At 44.3% G+C, this 16163-nt stretch overlaps 1 protein-coding gene across 6 annotated transcripts in view; it reads right to left on the reverse strand.

Moving 5' to 3' along the window:
• Window positions 1-16163, reverse strand: part of fmnl3 (formin-like 3) — a 28864-nt gene that overhangs the window by 5777 nt on the left and 6924 nt on the right. For 5 of the 6 annotated variants that reach the window (XM_047590599.1, XM_047590608.1, XM_047590591.1 and 2 more), the window contains exons 2-18: window positions 10127-10210; window positions 9934-10014; window positions 9442-9518; window positions 6976-7059; window positions 6417-6563; window positions 5491-5599; window positions 5250-5326; window positions 4674-4767; window positions 3701-3775; window positions 3396-3506; window positions 3160-3309; window positions 2431-2532; window positions 1884-2223; window positions 1472-1561; window positions 1247-1371; window positions 436-638; window positions 56-359 (exon numbers count right to left, since the gene is read on the reverse strand). In XM_047590599.1, the coding sequence (XP_047446555.1) occupies window positions 56-359; window positions 436-638; window positions 1247-1371; window positions 1472-1561; window positions 1884-2223; window positions 2431-2532; window positions 3160-3309; window positions 3396-3506; window positions 3701-3775; window positions 4674-4767; window positions 5250-5326; window positions 5491-5599; window positions 6417-6563; window positions 6976-7059; window positions 9442-9518; window positions 9934-10014; window positions 10127-10210 (2253 nt within the window). The remainder of the gene's footprint in view (window positions 1-55; window positions 360-435; window positions 639-1246; window positions 1372-1471; window positions 1562-1883; window positions 2224-2430; window positions 2533-3159; window positions 3310-3395; window positions 3507-3700; window positions 3776-4673; window positions 4768-5249; window positions 5327-5490; window positions 5600-6416; window positions 6564-6975; window positions 7060-9441; window positions 9519-9933; window positions 10015-10126; window positions 10211-16163) is intronic. The other variant, XM_047590617.1, reaches the window with a different exon arrangement.

Here is a 16163-nt window from a genome sequence, read left to right on the forward strand (position 1 = left end):
GAATACAACAAAAAAGCTGCTGTTAAAACTACGAAAGTAAATAAACACGCCCTACCTCGAGCATTTTCTTCAGCTTCGGTGAGGACTTGACTGAGCCGGACGCAGCGATGATGGCGTTGAGCTGCGGCGTCAGCATGTTGATGTTGTCGGTGAAGTTCCCAACGAAGGTGATGATGTTCATTCTCTGCGTGAGCCTCTCAATCTTGCTGAACAACAGCATGAAGCGATCTTCATCGGCGAGCTGGTCCAGGGGGCGCCGCTCGCGCTCGTACTGACGCAGCACCTTCACCTCGGAGTCCGTGGGCAGGAAACGCATCAGACACTCCACAAAGTCCACGGGTAAGGCCTTGAGGTCAAACCTGCAGCAAACGTCAATCAGTGACCTGTTCTGTAGTTAAATGTAAAGAGCGCTTTAAGCTTACGACAGGCGCATACTTCTCTATGGCTTTGCAGATCTCTTCTGTGGTCTTGTTAGCCTTTCGGAGTGTGATGGCTAAGTTCTTGGAACGATTGGCGTCCAGAAGTGTGACTTTGTTGACTGTCTTCTGGGCTACCTTGCTCTTTGTGCAGGCAAGATCCACAACCGGACCTTGGGCTCTGGTCTTAAACATCTCCTCGAACCTCTCCAGATCCAGCTCCTACAGACCAAGGACACTTTACAGTCATGTTCTAAACTACTAACAACAATAATAAAGGCCTGCAATGATATAAATACATCATATAATGCATACATTGGCACACAATTAACCTCAAAGCCTCAGTATTTTCATCATCATGATGTGTTGGTCTGACTGCATCCGGCTGTGAAATACCCTCACATAAGAAAAATCAAGGGAATGTGCAGATGACCATTTGACTCTGTAAATCTCGTGTGTGCACCTGGAGATGTTTTACTGCTCTCTCAAGGCCAATCCATCTCATTTTCTTCCTGCCACTGCACTGAAAGAATAGAACGGCTAATTTGACACTTTTGCGCCTTTCCTGGCCTGCTTTCTGTCATCTTTCCCTCCCTGCAGGAGGTTGAATGAGTTTCTTCAAACACTGCCCACTGAAAGAAAAGCTTGCATAAACTAGTATTAACTTTATATTATGGTAACAGCAGGATGGGAGTAATTAAGACCATAGAAGCTCACTGTAGATGTATCATCTTTTACAGAACAGATGTTTTTAAGTCTTAGACAATTAATAACAATCATGTGGATGTTAATATGTAAACAGTGAGAGGAGTTTTATCTGTTTGATTTACCTCCAGCACACGCTCATCATCAATCTCATTGAAGACCGTGCCGTTGATCTGATTGGGCTTCAGGGCCGTCCAGTTAAACACAGGCAGGCGGAACTTAGTCTTGATGGGCTTCTTAATTCTGATAGCTGTGGTCAAGAAGTAGTTAGATAAATAAACAATGCTCTACTGCCTATAGTGGAATTACAAATCCAGAAAAAAAAATAAATAAATTTGGTGGGGGCTCACCTGACAGACCAAAGCTCAGGATGACGGAGGGAGAAGCATCAGGCAAAGGAGGAGCGGGAGGAGGAGGTGGTGGCGCGGGTGCACTTGGGCCTGTAATTGATGAAGAAGTCAACAGAAGTCAAGACACCGTTCACAGTTTTTGATTTCACGGAAGCCTGGTGAAATGAGGTTACTATAAAGAGCGTTCGTTTCAGCCGTTCTGCGCACATGCACACAAAGGAAACAAGTTTTGCTTTTCCCTTTCCTGTCTCGGTTAGAAGACCGCTGCTATGACCTGTCACCTGGCTTGGCACGGTTAAACATAGGAGGGGAAAGTGAAAATAGACCTCCCCTGAGGGTCTAAAGTCAACACAGTCATCCCTCACATGCATGTGTCACCAGACACACTCACTATGAATCACAACCCCATTACCTGACGCAGATGGCAGAGGAGGGGGAGGGGGTGGAGGCGGCGGAGGAGGCGGAGGAGCTTCACTGGCTGGCGGTAAACTTGTGTCAGACCCTCCTGGTTCTATCAACCCAGCTGTTGAACCCAAAGAAAGTTGCCCGATGTCCCCCAAAGGGATCCCGGCACCGCCCAGCGGCTCGATGGAGATGTCTCCATCGGGTTTCTTGTGCAAACGGATGGTTCCTTGCTGTTCGAGCTCCAGCAGACGCCTCTCGATGTTAAAGTGCCTCTGGAACGCGGCGTCCTTCTCCTTGATCATCCTCCTCAGGGTGGTGACCTGGGTGTTGGTTGACTCGTACGTCTCCTGAGCAGTCACCAGGGGGCGATAAAGAGCACAGTACAATGACTCCACAAGCTAAAGAAACATCCTGTTTCCTTGTGACCTGATTTGCTATCGCAGCACTTTAGCCCCAAGCATCTGGCTAACACACAGAGTAAGTGACACCTTTCAGATGCGGTTAAAGCTAACGATATTACATAAAAAAAAATTAAAAAAAGAAGTGTGGCATACCCGTATTGTTTGAAGATCCTTATCTTTCTGGATCAGCAGCTTCTCCAGGTCTGCCACTTTCATCATTGTCTCATTCTCAACCTCCAGCAGCTTCTCCGTCACCTGGGGAAATGAGAGATGGAGAAGAGAAGAGAAGAGAAGGAGAGAGCAGCAGAGAGACGAGAGGGGATGAATTCAAGAATTGATCCATACAGCGGGCATCTGTCCCGGCTCAACTCCCTCCCACTGTCTCCTATACATTGCATCATTGGTAAGAAACCCCCAGCAGTGTGACTCAGCAACAACAACGTGACACAGCTTTTAGTTTTGATTTCCATTTTACATTACACATGTCACATCGTAATTTTCAGAAAATTCTTCCTCCCCTCGTCCTCCCTCATCATTCCTGCCCCGCGAGTTTGTTATGAAATTCCAGGAATGATGTCAGGGCTGCCCACGACCTTTCCATGTGAAGAAGGTCTTTGCAAAGCCAGCGTGGGATACAAAGGCAACTGCGCCGCACGACTGGGCCAACACGAGAACAATAATAAGGCTGTTTCGCACACAGTGTTTTCCAGCCATTCTCCACCCAATTATTATCCTGCGCCACTTGTGAAACGCAAACACTGAGAAGATTTCTGATTACTGCGTAGAAACAGCCAAGTTAAGTACACAGCTCGTGAACCACAACAATCTCATAAACGGGCACGGAGAGCAGTGTTGGTGGTCCAGACTGGGTGGTGCACTTACATGGGACAGGTGCTCCTCCAGTTCATCCACCTTCTCCAGCGCTGCATTCTTGGTTTCCGCATCTTCCAGCAGGCCACCCACATCAAACACATTATCCAGGTAGGCCTGGATCTGCACGGACAGCTTGTCGCTCTCCGTATGTTTAGATTTCTGACACGAGGGAGAGTGATTCAGGATTAGCGGCACTGTACGCACACTAAGGTCACTTTAACCCAAATATTATTTTTTTTCCTTACCTCCAGGTAGTCATCCAGTCCCAGCTTGGTGAATTCATACTGCAGATGGACTCTGAAGTTCATGTCCTCAACGGAGTGGACCACAATGTTGATGAACTGCATACACGCGACCTGGAACACAAATGCAAACAGACTGAGGCCCATTTATACCCTGTTTGAACATCTGTCTCCAGAAATCTCTGAATATATCCAATCGGGATCAAAACTTAATGGCAAGTGAAAATATATTAACATAATGTATGAATTTGATTGGACAGATGGACAAACATTGACGCGTTCCATACATATCACAATGTTTGTTTTACCATAAAGTCGATGTTTCCCTCCTCGCTTCGGAAGTACTCCATCAGTCTCTCAAAGCGATGCTTCTCTTTACAAACCTAAAAAAAAAATCATTTTGAAAAGAAAAAGGGGGGTTCAGTCCATGGTGATGATTTACAAAAATATTAATGTTGAAATCTACAGATAGACTAAAAAGAAAAGCCCACCAGTGGAAGCGCTTCTTGAATTTGTCAGAGCGCTTCTTAACCATGTGCAAAGGTGTGGCAGTGGATAAACGCACAACATCCTAATTATTATAATTATCATAATTCATTGGAAGGGAAGCCAGCAAGGGATAGAGACACTGAGCATTTTTTCTAGTGTCCTGCACAAAAATAGACTGAAAATTAAAATGAGTATATTATTTATTTTAGCTTAATTGTTGTTGTTTTTTTAAATGCTCTGGAAAAAAAAATACGAAAAATAAAGTAACTGTGGGTCTAATGTTAAGATTTCTGGTATGTTTGTGGTTGAATTCCACTGAGGACTTCCTTGCGAGACCTGTCACCCTTTATTAATGTGTAATTTTGGAAAATACCAATACAGAGTTACAATCTCATTTCCACTAGAGAGTTGATTAGCGTCTCTTTGGGGCTTTCGACTGCAAGGTAATTATCTTGTTCCGGTGTTTAGATGACTGTGCAGGCAGACACTGAGAGGCTAAGCAAATCTTTTCGGTCCACAGCCTCCCTTCAGGGAGTTGATCCTTATCATTGTTCAAGGTTGGCTCACATCTGGTGTCTTAATGAGACTAATAACCTCGGACCGGCAACCACAGAGCTGTGCTTACACCTTCAGTATAGTCTCAGAAACTTTCAACCCTCTACACTGGGCCTCTGTGTCTTTATGCACATGAGTTATGTGGGAATTGGTGGTGATTTAATTAATGTCAGCAGGATTTCATAGCACATTGAGATGCTATTGGTTTAGATTTTATTTAAAAGTTGCTCAGGGCACCTCTTTGAAGTTGTCAAAAGCAGAGAGGATGATCTCGTGACCTCCTCGGACTAGACAGACGGCAGCCAGCAGCTCAAGGACCAAAGCTTTCGTCCTGGAAGTGCAGAAGACACTAATCAGTGCAAAACAAAGACATTCTGTTCCATTCAGCTAAGGTATAGCTTAGCTCTAAACTATGTAGCATCCGTCCTAAACAAACCCTTGCGTTATGTAACAAATAAATAAAAAGTTCCTACCCTACTAGAATGCATGTCTATTCATGCAATCATCATACCTGGTGCAAATATAAACAAATGCTGAAGAAGTAATCTACAACAATCAAAATGTCTTCAACTCCTTTTAAGTGTCGAACCTTCCAGACTTCATTATAATGTGATCAGTCCCAGTGGTTTACCGCTAATCTTCTTTTAGTAAACATTCCTTTAACAGCCTGTGTGCACGCCTCTGATCCTCAGCTTCAGAGAGAAGCCAAGCCCCATGGAGAATGGAGAAGCATATCATGTGAACTGGCTGCAGGGTTTCCCCTATTGTTTGACCCAGCCCTGCTTCTATGGAGGTGGGGTCCTCAATTCTTACCGTGAGTTCTTATTGTTCAAGCTGAGAGCAATTTCGTTGACTGCATGTGCATGAGACATGACCATATTGAAGCCATACTGTGTGGGGAGAGAGAGAGAGAGAGAGAGAGAGAGATGGAACAGGATGTGGTCAGCATTTGACTGCACAGGAAACGCATCTTCCTCCACATTTATATTCATGTCAGACTGTGCATCATAACAGTGCTGTTCAAAGTGGCGTGTCGGTGTTGCTGCTCGGGTACCTGATAGTTCATGATTGCTCTCAAGCACATGATGCACACATGCACATCGTCTTTTTGACTCACGAGGCGGGAGTTCTTGATGGTTTTGCTGTTTGAAACTGAGCCATAGCTGCAACAGATGCCAGAAGTTAATGTCTCCCAGTAATCAGATTTAGTTTGGTTATTCGGCTTGTTTCATTTTGTGAATTATTTCTGAAGTTTATCTGCTGATTGAATGACTCACGTTTTAAGCATGTGACACAGAGAGAGACAAAGAGAGAAAATTATAGAGAACGAAGACTGGCAGAAAAACCTTAGATGGTATTTGAGGTTACAGATGCATTATGGGAGATGCCTGGTTTCCTTGATTCTGTCAACAAACTAAAGCCTGTGCACACAGACTTCTGTTATATAACTGTGTTGCACAGTCATCATGTGCAAATACAGCGTTTAAACAAATACTACTTTTCTTAAATTTATAAATGCTTGTAACCTGACTCATCATTATTTTCGTGTACAATATTTTCATAAACTTAAACAAATACAGAATAAGTGGCCATTTATCATGTCTGTGCAGAGGTGAATAGCCACTGCTGCTGTTCACAGCTGGCTCTCATCTGCAGGCGGTGCTGATGCACATCTGGGCAAATGAAGGAGGACCAATGACTAAGAGACACATAGAACTAAAGGTAAAAGAAAGACTTTCAGTTCTGATGTCTGATGTCTGATACAAACTTCTAATTGAGTCTGTGCAGAGCGAAGCCTTGAGGTCAAGAGAGGAAATAACAGAGGTAAAACTTATCAAACGTTCAGGCATTTTCCTAAAATAAAACAGCACCAAGACAACTGGTATGCATGCAAATTCATGTTCACAGAAGTCAAGGTTAGCAGAGCAGGGCAACGACGGGGATAGCTACTAACCGGGAAGCTAGCTTAGCGATACATACCGCAGGACAGACTGGCGGGCTGAGCGCACCAGTGTATTGCAGAAGGGTTGGGTGCTCGAATGGTGCAGATCCTCAATGGACCTGCTCCAAGACTTAGCCTTGTCCAAGAAGCCATCCTCCCCATTTTCCAGCCCCTCAAAATCCAACCTGGGCCACATACGAACAAACAGACAAGCCAACACAGAGGCAGAGGGGGGTGTAGATGAGAGGCACGGGGGAGGTTAGGTCAGCGAGGCAGCTTGGTAGAGAGCCAGGGGTTATCACAAGAACTGTCATCAAGCTGCACGATAAAGCTCAGCACAAGAGATTCTGTCCCATTCAGGCAAGCTACAGCTCAGCACTAAACCACGTAGCATCTGTCCAGAAAACACATTCAGTGTGCAAAGTCTGCAACCAGGCATACAGACACATCCAAAGAGTGCCAAGAGCACTTTTTCAGATGCACAAACAGTTCAACTGCGGGCTCTAGGGGCCACAATGTGTTAACTCAGCAACTTCATCCACCGCCCAACCCAGTTCCTAAGGAAGAGTGTAGGTCATAAGGTGTGTGCGTACTCACATGACAGCGCACTGGGCGAAGGAGAGGTACTCCACCAGGACGTCAAGGCCTCTGTTCTCATCATTGAGGAACTCCCTGACCCACCTGTGATGCATGGGAACAGGGGGTCAGCAGGGCACCAAATAAAGAACACACCCTTTAGGAATGCATTTTATCCAAAAATAGAGAAAAGACGGCGATAAATAACTCCACCAAGGCCTTCGTAGAGGCCCGACTTAAAAAAAAAAAAAAAAAAAAAAAGAATCTCTTGACGTTAAACTGTTTGTTTTTATTGGGTGCTATGCTTCCTGAAACAATGGATAAAGGTATTTATAAAAGTAAAATGTTCTCTAAACAGAATTAAAAGAAGTTGGGGGCAAAAGGGAAGTTTAAACAAACGCAGGTGGAGCAACTCGGTTAAAATCTGAGGCAATGTGGGCTGTTTTGAAACAACAGACAAACTGAGCTATTTCAAGTGAAACCACAGTGGCAATGGATGAAATAGACGTATGAAGGAATACGTGTGTTAAATATTTAGATATGCTAATGAGCTAATTTGATAAAAATAAATCAAACATTTTGCTGAGAGAGAAAAAATAGCCCTGAAACATAGTGACCTAATTCATATGGAAAAGAAAATAAAGACAAAATTAGAAGCCAGACTGTTTGCTCATCTATCAGCTTCGACGTCAGCCTCTTGAACTTCTGTTTCTTTGCACAAAATCTTCTTTTGAGAAATATTTCTTCCCCCCTAATATTTAAGCATGCAGACACGGAACTGAAAATAAGTTTTGATAATCTAGCTGAGCATCTTATATAATCTGCCTAACTGTTTGACACCTCGTGCTTCTTCCTTATTTGACTCATTGCAATGTCACTTCTACTTCCAGATCTCGACAGTTACTTTTGCAAGTGGAATGTTATCACATCCAACATAACGGATGTCCCAAACTGTTAAAAATAAAGCCAAGTAAAGCCAAAGTTTTTATAAACCAGTATTATTGGTGAAGATATCTCTGAGGGGGGTCTGCTCCCCCCCCGACTGAGACAACTTGGCAAGAATTCTACAGAAAATAAACTGGAGCGAGGCTTCACATTTCTCCAGTTTTCCGTGGAGTGAAACAACTCCAAACAAAGGAATCCCCATTGCAGCGAGAGAAAGAATGTGGAGGGCATATGGCTAAAAAAGCCGGGCTCAGGTCGAAGCCCTGACACTCAACAGTATTTAGTCTGCCTCCCCCGCAGACCCCCTTCACCCCCTCCCCACGCTACTTCTTCAGGGAACTGCAGGGGGAACGGAATTGGGGTAAAAGGTTCTTAAAATAGTCTTGAAATGCTGGTTCTGATGACAGACTGCCAGTCAGCCAATGGTAAGTCAGACAGGAAACCAATCAAGACCCTCAAAGTAGAGGAGGGAGGGAGGGAGGGAGGGAGAGGGGAAGAGAGGTGAGTACAGGAACAGAGGAAAGCGAACAAAGAAACGAGACTGGTTGCAGGAGGGAAGGGGAGGAGGGGAGACACAAGGAGGAGGGCTTGATCATCAGTTTCCTGCCCCCCCCCCTCCTTCTCCTCCTGCAACCACCCTCATCCCTCCTTTGCCTGTGACCCCTCACTCTTTCCTCCCTTCTTTCCAGCCAGTCGCTATTTCAGATTTTCTTGGCAATCTCAGGAATAACACGCCAGAAAGGGCCCAGGATTCAGACACACACAATATCCCAGCATCTGTTACACTTAATCCCACCCACAAAATGTCTTCTGAAAATAGTCCTCATTTTTCCTTCGCCTGCGAGGGTTTCTGGGAAAATGCGCCGAAGCCGACTTTTATTGATGAAGCCTAATACTATTTGAGTTATTCATGGGGCTCTGCGGACACTGTGGAAAATCAAAGCCCTTTTACGCGCTTCGTCTTGGCTGGAGAAGTTTGGCGGCGGCGGCTCTTAATGCACAACTGTGTGACACTGGATCGGAGGATCACGTCTGCAACGCAGAGGGCTAAAAAACTACCAGGCGCGTGGGGGAGGAAAGCGCACAGCGTTCCATTGTGTGACAAAATATGAAGAAAAAACAGTTGTACAAAAAAAATGTTGTTTGCTTTGCTATGTGAAAAATGTGTAAACATAGAAGCATCCTTGTGTTTGTTCTTGTGCTTTTCACAGAGTTCAGCAATGGTCAGTCAGGCTTCCTGTCCCTTTGGCATACACAACAAAGCTTCCTGCTCAGCACTATGGGGGAGTGGACGAGGCAGCACAATGGCTACCATCTGGGCATTATGAGGAGCAGCTCTATGAAGTGGAGCTGCAGAGCTTGGCAAGTTAGAACAATGGGGGGAGATACGGGCACCAGAAAAGGCTGTGGGTCCCTACAGCCGCGGGAACACACAAAGGAATATTCTTTATGGGGGGAAAACAATAACGCGCCTTCCTCGAGCATTGTGCACCAAGAAGCAGATCTGCGTAATGCACCGGAAAAGCGATAAGACTTGATTACCCGATGTGGTTTGTCCTCAGTGATATCTCCAGTTCCCGCAGGACTTTCGTGGATTCCTGCACACGCCTTCGAAACTTCTGTGGGACGAAAGCAAAGACTTTATTGCAGATTCGTAAATATTAACAGTTTGCTTAACATGCAGATACAGGTAATCCACCTATTTCAGGGTGCACTCTTATATCACCGTCAGGCTGATGATTGGTTTAAAAAAATAATAAAAACTTGTTAAAACCTGGTGCCTACATCACCCACAATGCAACAGGACTGATGAAAGTTTAGTCAGAGTTCAGGGTGTTACGCGAGTAGCTGATGAGCATCAGCCTTCGTTTTCAAACTCTAAAGGCACGTCACCGGAGGCGGCTTATCAGATTTCACTCAACTCCCTCTGCAGCCGCCACTTATCCCATACAGCTTCACATACAGGACATGCATGGACTTTGATGTGAGTTCCCCTTTAAGCGGGCCACTATAAGATCATTTGTACAGCCCCACCTTTCGCGTGACTCCGGGGTCTAAGTATCCTCGTAGCTTCTGGATGTAGGTGTGAGGTGGATTCTTCACCTGAAACCTCTCCTGAAGACACACACAACAGAGCAGGAAACGTAACGTGAGTTTGCTGTGGTCATTGTGTTAGGTGCGCTGTGAGCGGGTGTGCGCGGCCTCGGTGCAGGTTTGGTGAATTCACCTGGTCGCAGATCAGGTCCCACTTCTTCTCATTGTCGTACTGTCGGAGCAGCCGAGCTTTGTCCGGGGGCAGGTTCATAGAATTCTGGAAATACAAAACGTGGGCATTAGTTTCATTTGTGGCAACATATTTTCTTTCCCCCCCCCGTGGTTTTTTTTATTTGACTATTTATAGGAACTGTGACTTAAAGAGTGTCAGTGACTGGTGGCGCCAACCACAAAGAGCGGGACAGAATGTTGGGGACTTACACCATGACCTCACTTCCTGTGTTGACTTTCAGCATCCTGTTGCAGGACATGATCCGTGTCTCCTCTGCACTCTCGAGTCTGAGAATCATTCAGGCACCACGGCGCTTTTAAAGGAAACGAGTCGCTATCGGAGTACGAGCCCATTACCAGACCTGTCATGTAAACCAGCCATAAAAACACTTTAACGCCACATGAGATGTCCCGAGGCGGCCGGTTTACTGGGCTCAAATTAAACCCTAAATGCTCCAATTTGTGCTTGGAAGCCAAAACATTGAAACGTTTTCACGATGAGTGCGAGAGGAAAATAGAAACTGTATGGCTCGCGATTTGACTTATTACTTCCTTCACAAACGCTTGTAAACTGTGGCCGACATGGAATTCTTAAAAAATGAGGAAGCGCAACAATAAGAGTGAGCACATAAGCCCCTGAAACTGACCGGCTCAGCAATTCTCTTTGAAGAGGCGCGTGGGATTTTTTTTTTCGCACCGGGAGCCCTCATTTACGCCAGTATCAACAGTATCCCATGAGCCCGGCCACAAACAGCCCGTCAGCTTGACTTTTAACCTGCGACTATAACTCAGCCAGCGACACCGTGCCTTGTTAACCCCTCCCAGGCCAGATGTGACGCTGTGGCTCCCAGTGGCGTTTTTATTTATTTTTATTTCCAGCGTTTCATTCATGGAAAAACCTACGCGTTCTCGTTCCCATGACAACCGCTCAGTCGCCGGTGAGGTTTGGAACATCACACCTGATTTTATCAAAATAGGTTTTCCACATCAGGGCTACATTGCTCACTCTGTCAGCACGTCGTGAATCATGCAGTCCAGTGAGGACAGAGGGTACGAGCAAAGGCTTGATACTTCAACACTTTCAAGGAGTGGTTGATTTCACCTTGAATTAATCATAAACCATAACACACACTCAAAATCAAACTCAACAGCTTTGAAGTGCCAAATTAAACTAAAATAATTGTATGATGAAGCTATAACAGGCTAGAACTATAGTGGAAAGCAGTGCCAAGATTTTACATTTGGACTAAAGTTAAAAAAAAAAAAAAAAAAAACACCCACGCAGAAGAAAAAAGCAGTAACATGCATACCAGATGTTCAGAATTACAGGAGGAATGTGTCTTGTTTATAGTAGTAGTTTATAGTAGTAAATTTTCTCTCTTGTCTGACCTCCTCTACTCCTTTGCCTCTCCTGGGAGAAATTTTTACCTACAATGCAGACTTAAGGAAGGTCACGCTCGGAAGTGGAGAGTCACGTCTCCCATCTGTTTAATCTGCCTTTAATTTAAAAAAAAAAAATGTAGTTGAATTACGGCTGGATATAGCCTGGGATCTTTCTACGAAATCATCGTCAGGCCTAATTTTTGATTAGCGGCTGACTCTGAGCTTTTTGTCACCGATTAACAGCCGATGAAACTAATAATGTCATTACAAGAATGCTCCTTATCTATTTATTTAATGCAAAACACTTGCTGGATACAGACTCATCAGTGTCCAGTTTTAACAACTTTAGTTTCTGTGTGGATTTTTCATTATCAGGTCAAAAGATCCGTGCAAATAAATGCCAGGTTGGCTAATGACCACCTAAGTTTAAGTGAAATGATACTTGATTGTTTTCCTTAATGAAGTAAAGACTTAGAAACACCAATTTTACCGAGCGGATACTTTTAATTGACTTCAGGTTATGTTCTTTAGGCTTGATTTTGACAGAAAACACCCAAGTGGTGAATGAAAACAAAAAAACCCAAAAAAAATAAGCCTGGCTATCTGCCCCAGCATCTGTCCAGCCCCAAAGCCCGCTTCCTTTTGTTTTCTCGGTCAGTCATGCATACTAAAGTAGAACCGTGGGGCAAACAGGCAAAGAGCAGCCTTTTGTAGTAATTTAATTCTGAATTACCGGAGAATGTGCAGACCAGATGCACACAGAGATATTCATCCATTTGGTAAAGAGCTAAACTGATTATTTCAGTTTTAAAAGTATTCATGGTAAGCTGAAATAAGGAGGGAATCAAAAGGATGGCCGACAAATGCACAGGAGGTCCCGCAGCCAGCTCACTGAGAAGTCATTATGAGCAAAGAAGACACACTGAAAGACTGTTTAGGATAGTCCATCTGTCAGTTGGAGCCTCAGGTAGTGTAAACAAATACAGGTGAGACACTGCGCAGATGTGTGCGGGGCCAAAACTGTTAAAAACAGACTGAAATGTTTGCATGAATGATAGCGGGGGCAAAAAAAAAAAAGCAAAGCAGAGGTTTCCTTTCTGACTAGATTTGGGTAATTTGAGCCAAGTAACCCAATTTAGCTAATTTCATTTCACTTTCTCCCACAGTGATGCTATCTTGCACTTCCTGTGTTTATAAGAAGCTAAAAGAAGTAGTTGTTTTGTGGGAGAGGGAACAGTAGCGGCACATACTTTTTTTGGGAAGGCTGATAGGCACATGCTAGGAGACAAATACTACAAATATGGCAGAAATGTTTGGTGCTTGTTGTGTTGCTCCGCTGCCCACATGCTGTCCCCTCCAGCATGGCCTTCCTTGTTTGACCTGAGACTGGATCGACAAAGGGTTCAGTGTGGAGCTTTGTTTTGATTCTGTGCCGTGCCATTCCCAATCCTTTGACATTTGAGCTAATTCTCTTTTTTTTTTTTTTTTCCCTCATAGAAAATCGCTAACAATGGCTGGTGGGCAGGGTCAGTGTATGGCCTGCCTCTGGTGTTGTGTGTGGAGCAAAATCCGTCTGAAGCGTAACACTGTACAACTGGATGAACTGGTTCTATTATCACTGCCATAAACCAAACCAATTGGTCCTCATTGTTAGACTCTAAACAGAACCACTTAAAAGTCATCAGTTTATTATTAAACTGTAATGCGGTTTAACTTGTTGAAAGATTAAAAAGCTATGGAGAAATCTCTTGCACAAAACTCACAGAAATTTGAATTGACTGTAATTTTACTAATAAACTTTTATTTTGGACTCTACGATGAGCACTTTACAGTATTTAATTTTTTGCATCAAATGCAAGGATTGTCCGTGAAGGTTCTCAGTCACCCAGCAATAAAATCTAAAACAAAATAAATAAATGGGATGTTGTAAAGGGTCAACCATGAGGGTGTAAATTTAAAACAAAACAACCAAAAAAACTGTGACATTCAAGCCATTAACAAAGAAGACGGAGGTTTTAAAACTTCAACCAGTTAAAGCAGTTCATGGGGTCGTGTTACAGGTTAAGGAGAGTCCAGGACTCAGCAGAGCACGCAACCCACGCCACTCCTAAGAGCCCATGGTCACTTCAGAGATCAGAGTCAACGGGGAGGGAGGGGGGGGTCAACTTCATCTTAGCTCCGCTGGACAGCTTCCTGATCCCAGATGATTTACAATTAGCCATGAGTTGAGTAGATGACCTGCAGCTCTAGCCAGGCAACCCCAGAGATACAAATGGTGAAGGTTGACATTATTCAGCCATATAACACCACCACGCACCGGCAGACTAAAGTGTTCTTACAGAACACAGAAGTTAGAATTTTATGGAAAACGCTGCTCTTAAAATGCATGTGTACTCTTCCGATTCAGGCTGATTGCTGTGTCTTTAGACGAGACCAATGAGATAAAAATGTGTTGTGATTTGCATTATTTGGTTTAAGTCAAACGTGAATTAAACACCATCTACTGAGCGCTGAGGTGACTGGTTCCTCCTTTGGGGCTCTATCTGTGGGCTGGAAGTGCAGTGTCTGTGTTTTGTATCTATTTTGATGGGTTGACACAGGCCAGACTTAGCTTTCATCATCACACAGGGAAATGAGTGGGTGGCAAAAGAGTCACTGCACTGTCCACCTCCCTGGACAGTGCAGACGCCGAGGTCCAGACATAGCTTTTTGCTCCACAACAGTCATCGGGCTCATCTGGGCGGGGTCCAGGAAGACGGGCCCTGTGGCTCATCTTGACTGTAAGCTGTCCTGCCAGCACAATCAAGGCCAGATACAACAATGCATTGAGGTCAGTACGCACATTCACAGCAGACAAAGCACCTGTCCTGTTCACGTATAAGCACGTTTATTCAGATTCAACGAGGCATTCGAGGCATCAAACTTCAGAAGGTTAATGAGCGTGGCAGCTTCGTGTATTTATTGCAGCTGAAACATGGAAGGACTCACAAACAGTAATCTAACCTCAGCAAAGGTTAAAGCAGTTTACCTAGTCTGCCTGCAAATATTTCAGGTGTGAGTGCAGGGTGAATCACCTGATACCAGGCAGCACAAAATCAACCGCAGCAAACAGAAAGCGGTTTGTTTTTTCCTAGCCTCTACTTTTTCCACAGCGGCTTGGCTATGCATGAAAAAGCAATATGATTAAATGATTCAATAAAGAAAATTAATTAAATGCACAATAAGGTTTAGATTAGACCTGACGCTATTTACTGAAGGACCTTGACAAGGGAAGAAAACAGCCCACTGATTGCTGTTAGCGAGTGGAATCAATGAAGAGGAAAAGAAAACAAGTATGGCACCTGGCTATGTTTTCTTCAAGCATATTAACTGACCGTTTATGAGGGAAATTTATGCACCAGCACCTCACCACACAAGAAATGTCTGGATATGGCTGATGATAAATACCTCCCTCAGGAAAAACAGAGAAGAAGAAAAATTAATAACTGAACACGCCCTTAAAAAACGCTGGAGACCGGATGTCTGTCTGGCACACTGTACATGTCGCTTACACTTATAGGACATCATGAGTGCATAAGGTGTGGCTCAGATGAACTGTCAGAATGACATCATTCATGGTATACCGTGGTAACCGTGACACAGTCTATGACATATCTTACATAATACACTGGCTTTTTATTAATGACTGTCGCTGCTGCCGTGATTGTTTTGATTCCTGCTTTTCCTTGGTACTGAAACACAATGAGAGGAGACAGGATGAGAGGCTTAGCTGTCGTCACCGAGCTGCAGGGACTTCCTCAACTCTTCGGGAAACCAGAGGCTGCCCTGAGTAATTTTAGGTTTGCGCCGTAGCTGCTACGTGTGATACAAGTGCGTGTTTTTTGCACATCCACTCCATCCGTGTGCTCTTCCGCACGTACGAATGAATTGGAGGTAACTTTCCAGCTCCCGGGTGAAGTCTCGTCGCACCGAAAGCAACGGGACAGAGTGTGAGAAAACACCGGCCCCTTTTCTCTGAGCGGACACCCGATCACCCTATCGCTCTTTGGTTAGGAAACCCAAACCTGGCAACCACAACAAAGCATGAGTCCCGGACAAAGATGCTGGGGGAGAGGCCAACAAAGCAGACCAGTCCTCCCAGACACAGAGATTGAAGATAGGAGGGGCCGATAGGGAGAGATGTTTTTCTCGCAAGGCAGAGGAGTTTTTTTGGGGATCAATACCCCTCCCTGTCTGCTCATCCTGATGCTGATCCTTGTTTACAAAGCAAATATGAACAAGCTCAGTAAAGAGCTTGTTTAATAAGGCATTAACATAACAGGTAGGGCCCTGTGCCTCATTTATCTCCAAACGTAATGTCAACAGCCAGACCACATTCTTACTTAGTGAAACCTGTAGCACGTCAGCTAAGTGAAAACACTGTAATACAAATGATAAAAACATAATTGACTTCAATTGGTACACGCCTTTAATTACAGTAAAGTAGAGACTGGTGTAGGAAATAGAGATCATTTTAATAGCAATGCATCTGTCAGGAAATAAGAATCATTGCAGAACAGCCATCTTCACATTTAGACCAGTTGAGTTTGAATGCAAATATATTTAATTCCATAAAA

Source organism: Mugil cephalus, chromosome 1 (genome assembly GCF_022458985.1).
Source record: "Mugil cephalus isolate CIBA_MC_2020 chromosome 1, CIBA_Mcephalus_1.1, whole genome shotgun sequence".
In the NCBI taxonomy this organism is placed as follows: domain Eukaryota; kingdom Metazoa; phylum Chordata; class Actinopteri; order Mugiliformes; family Mugilidae; genus Mugil; species Mugil cephalus.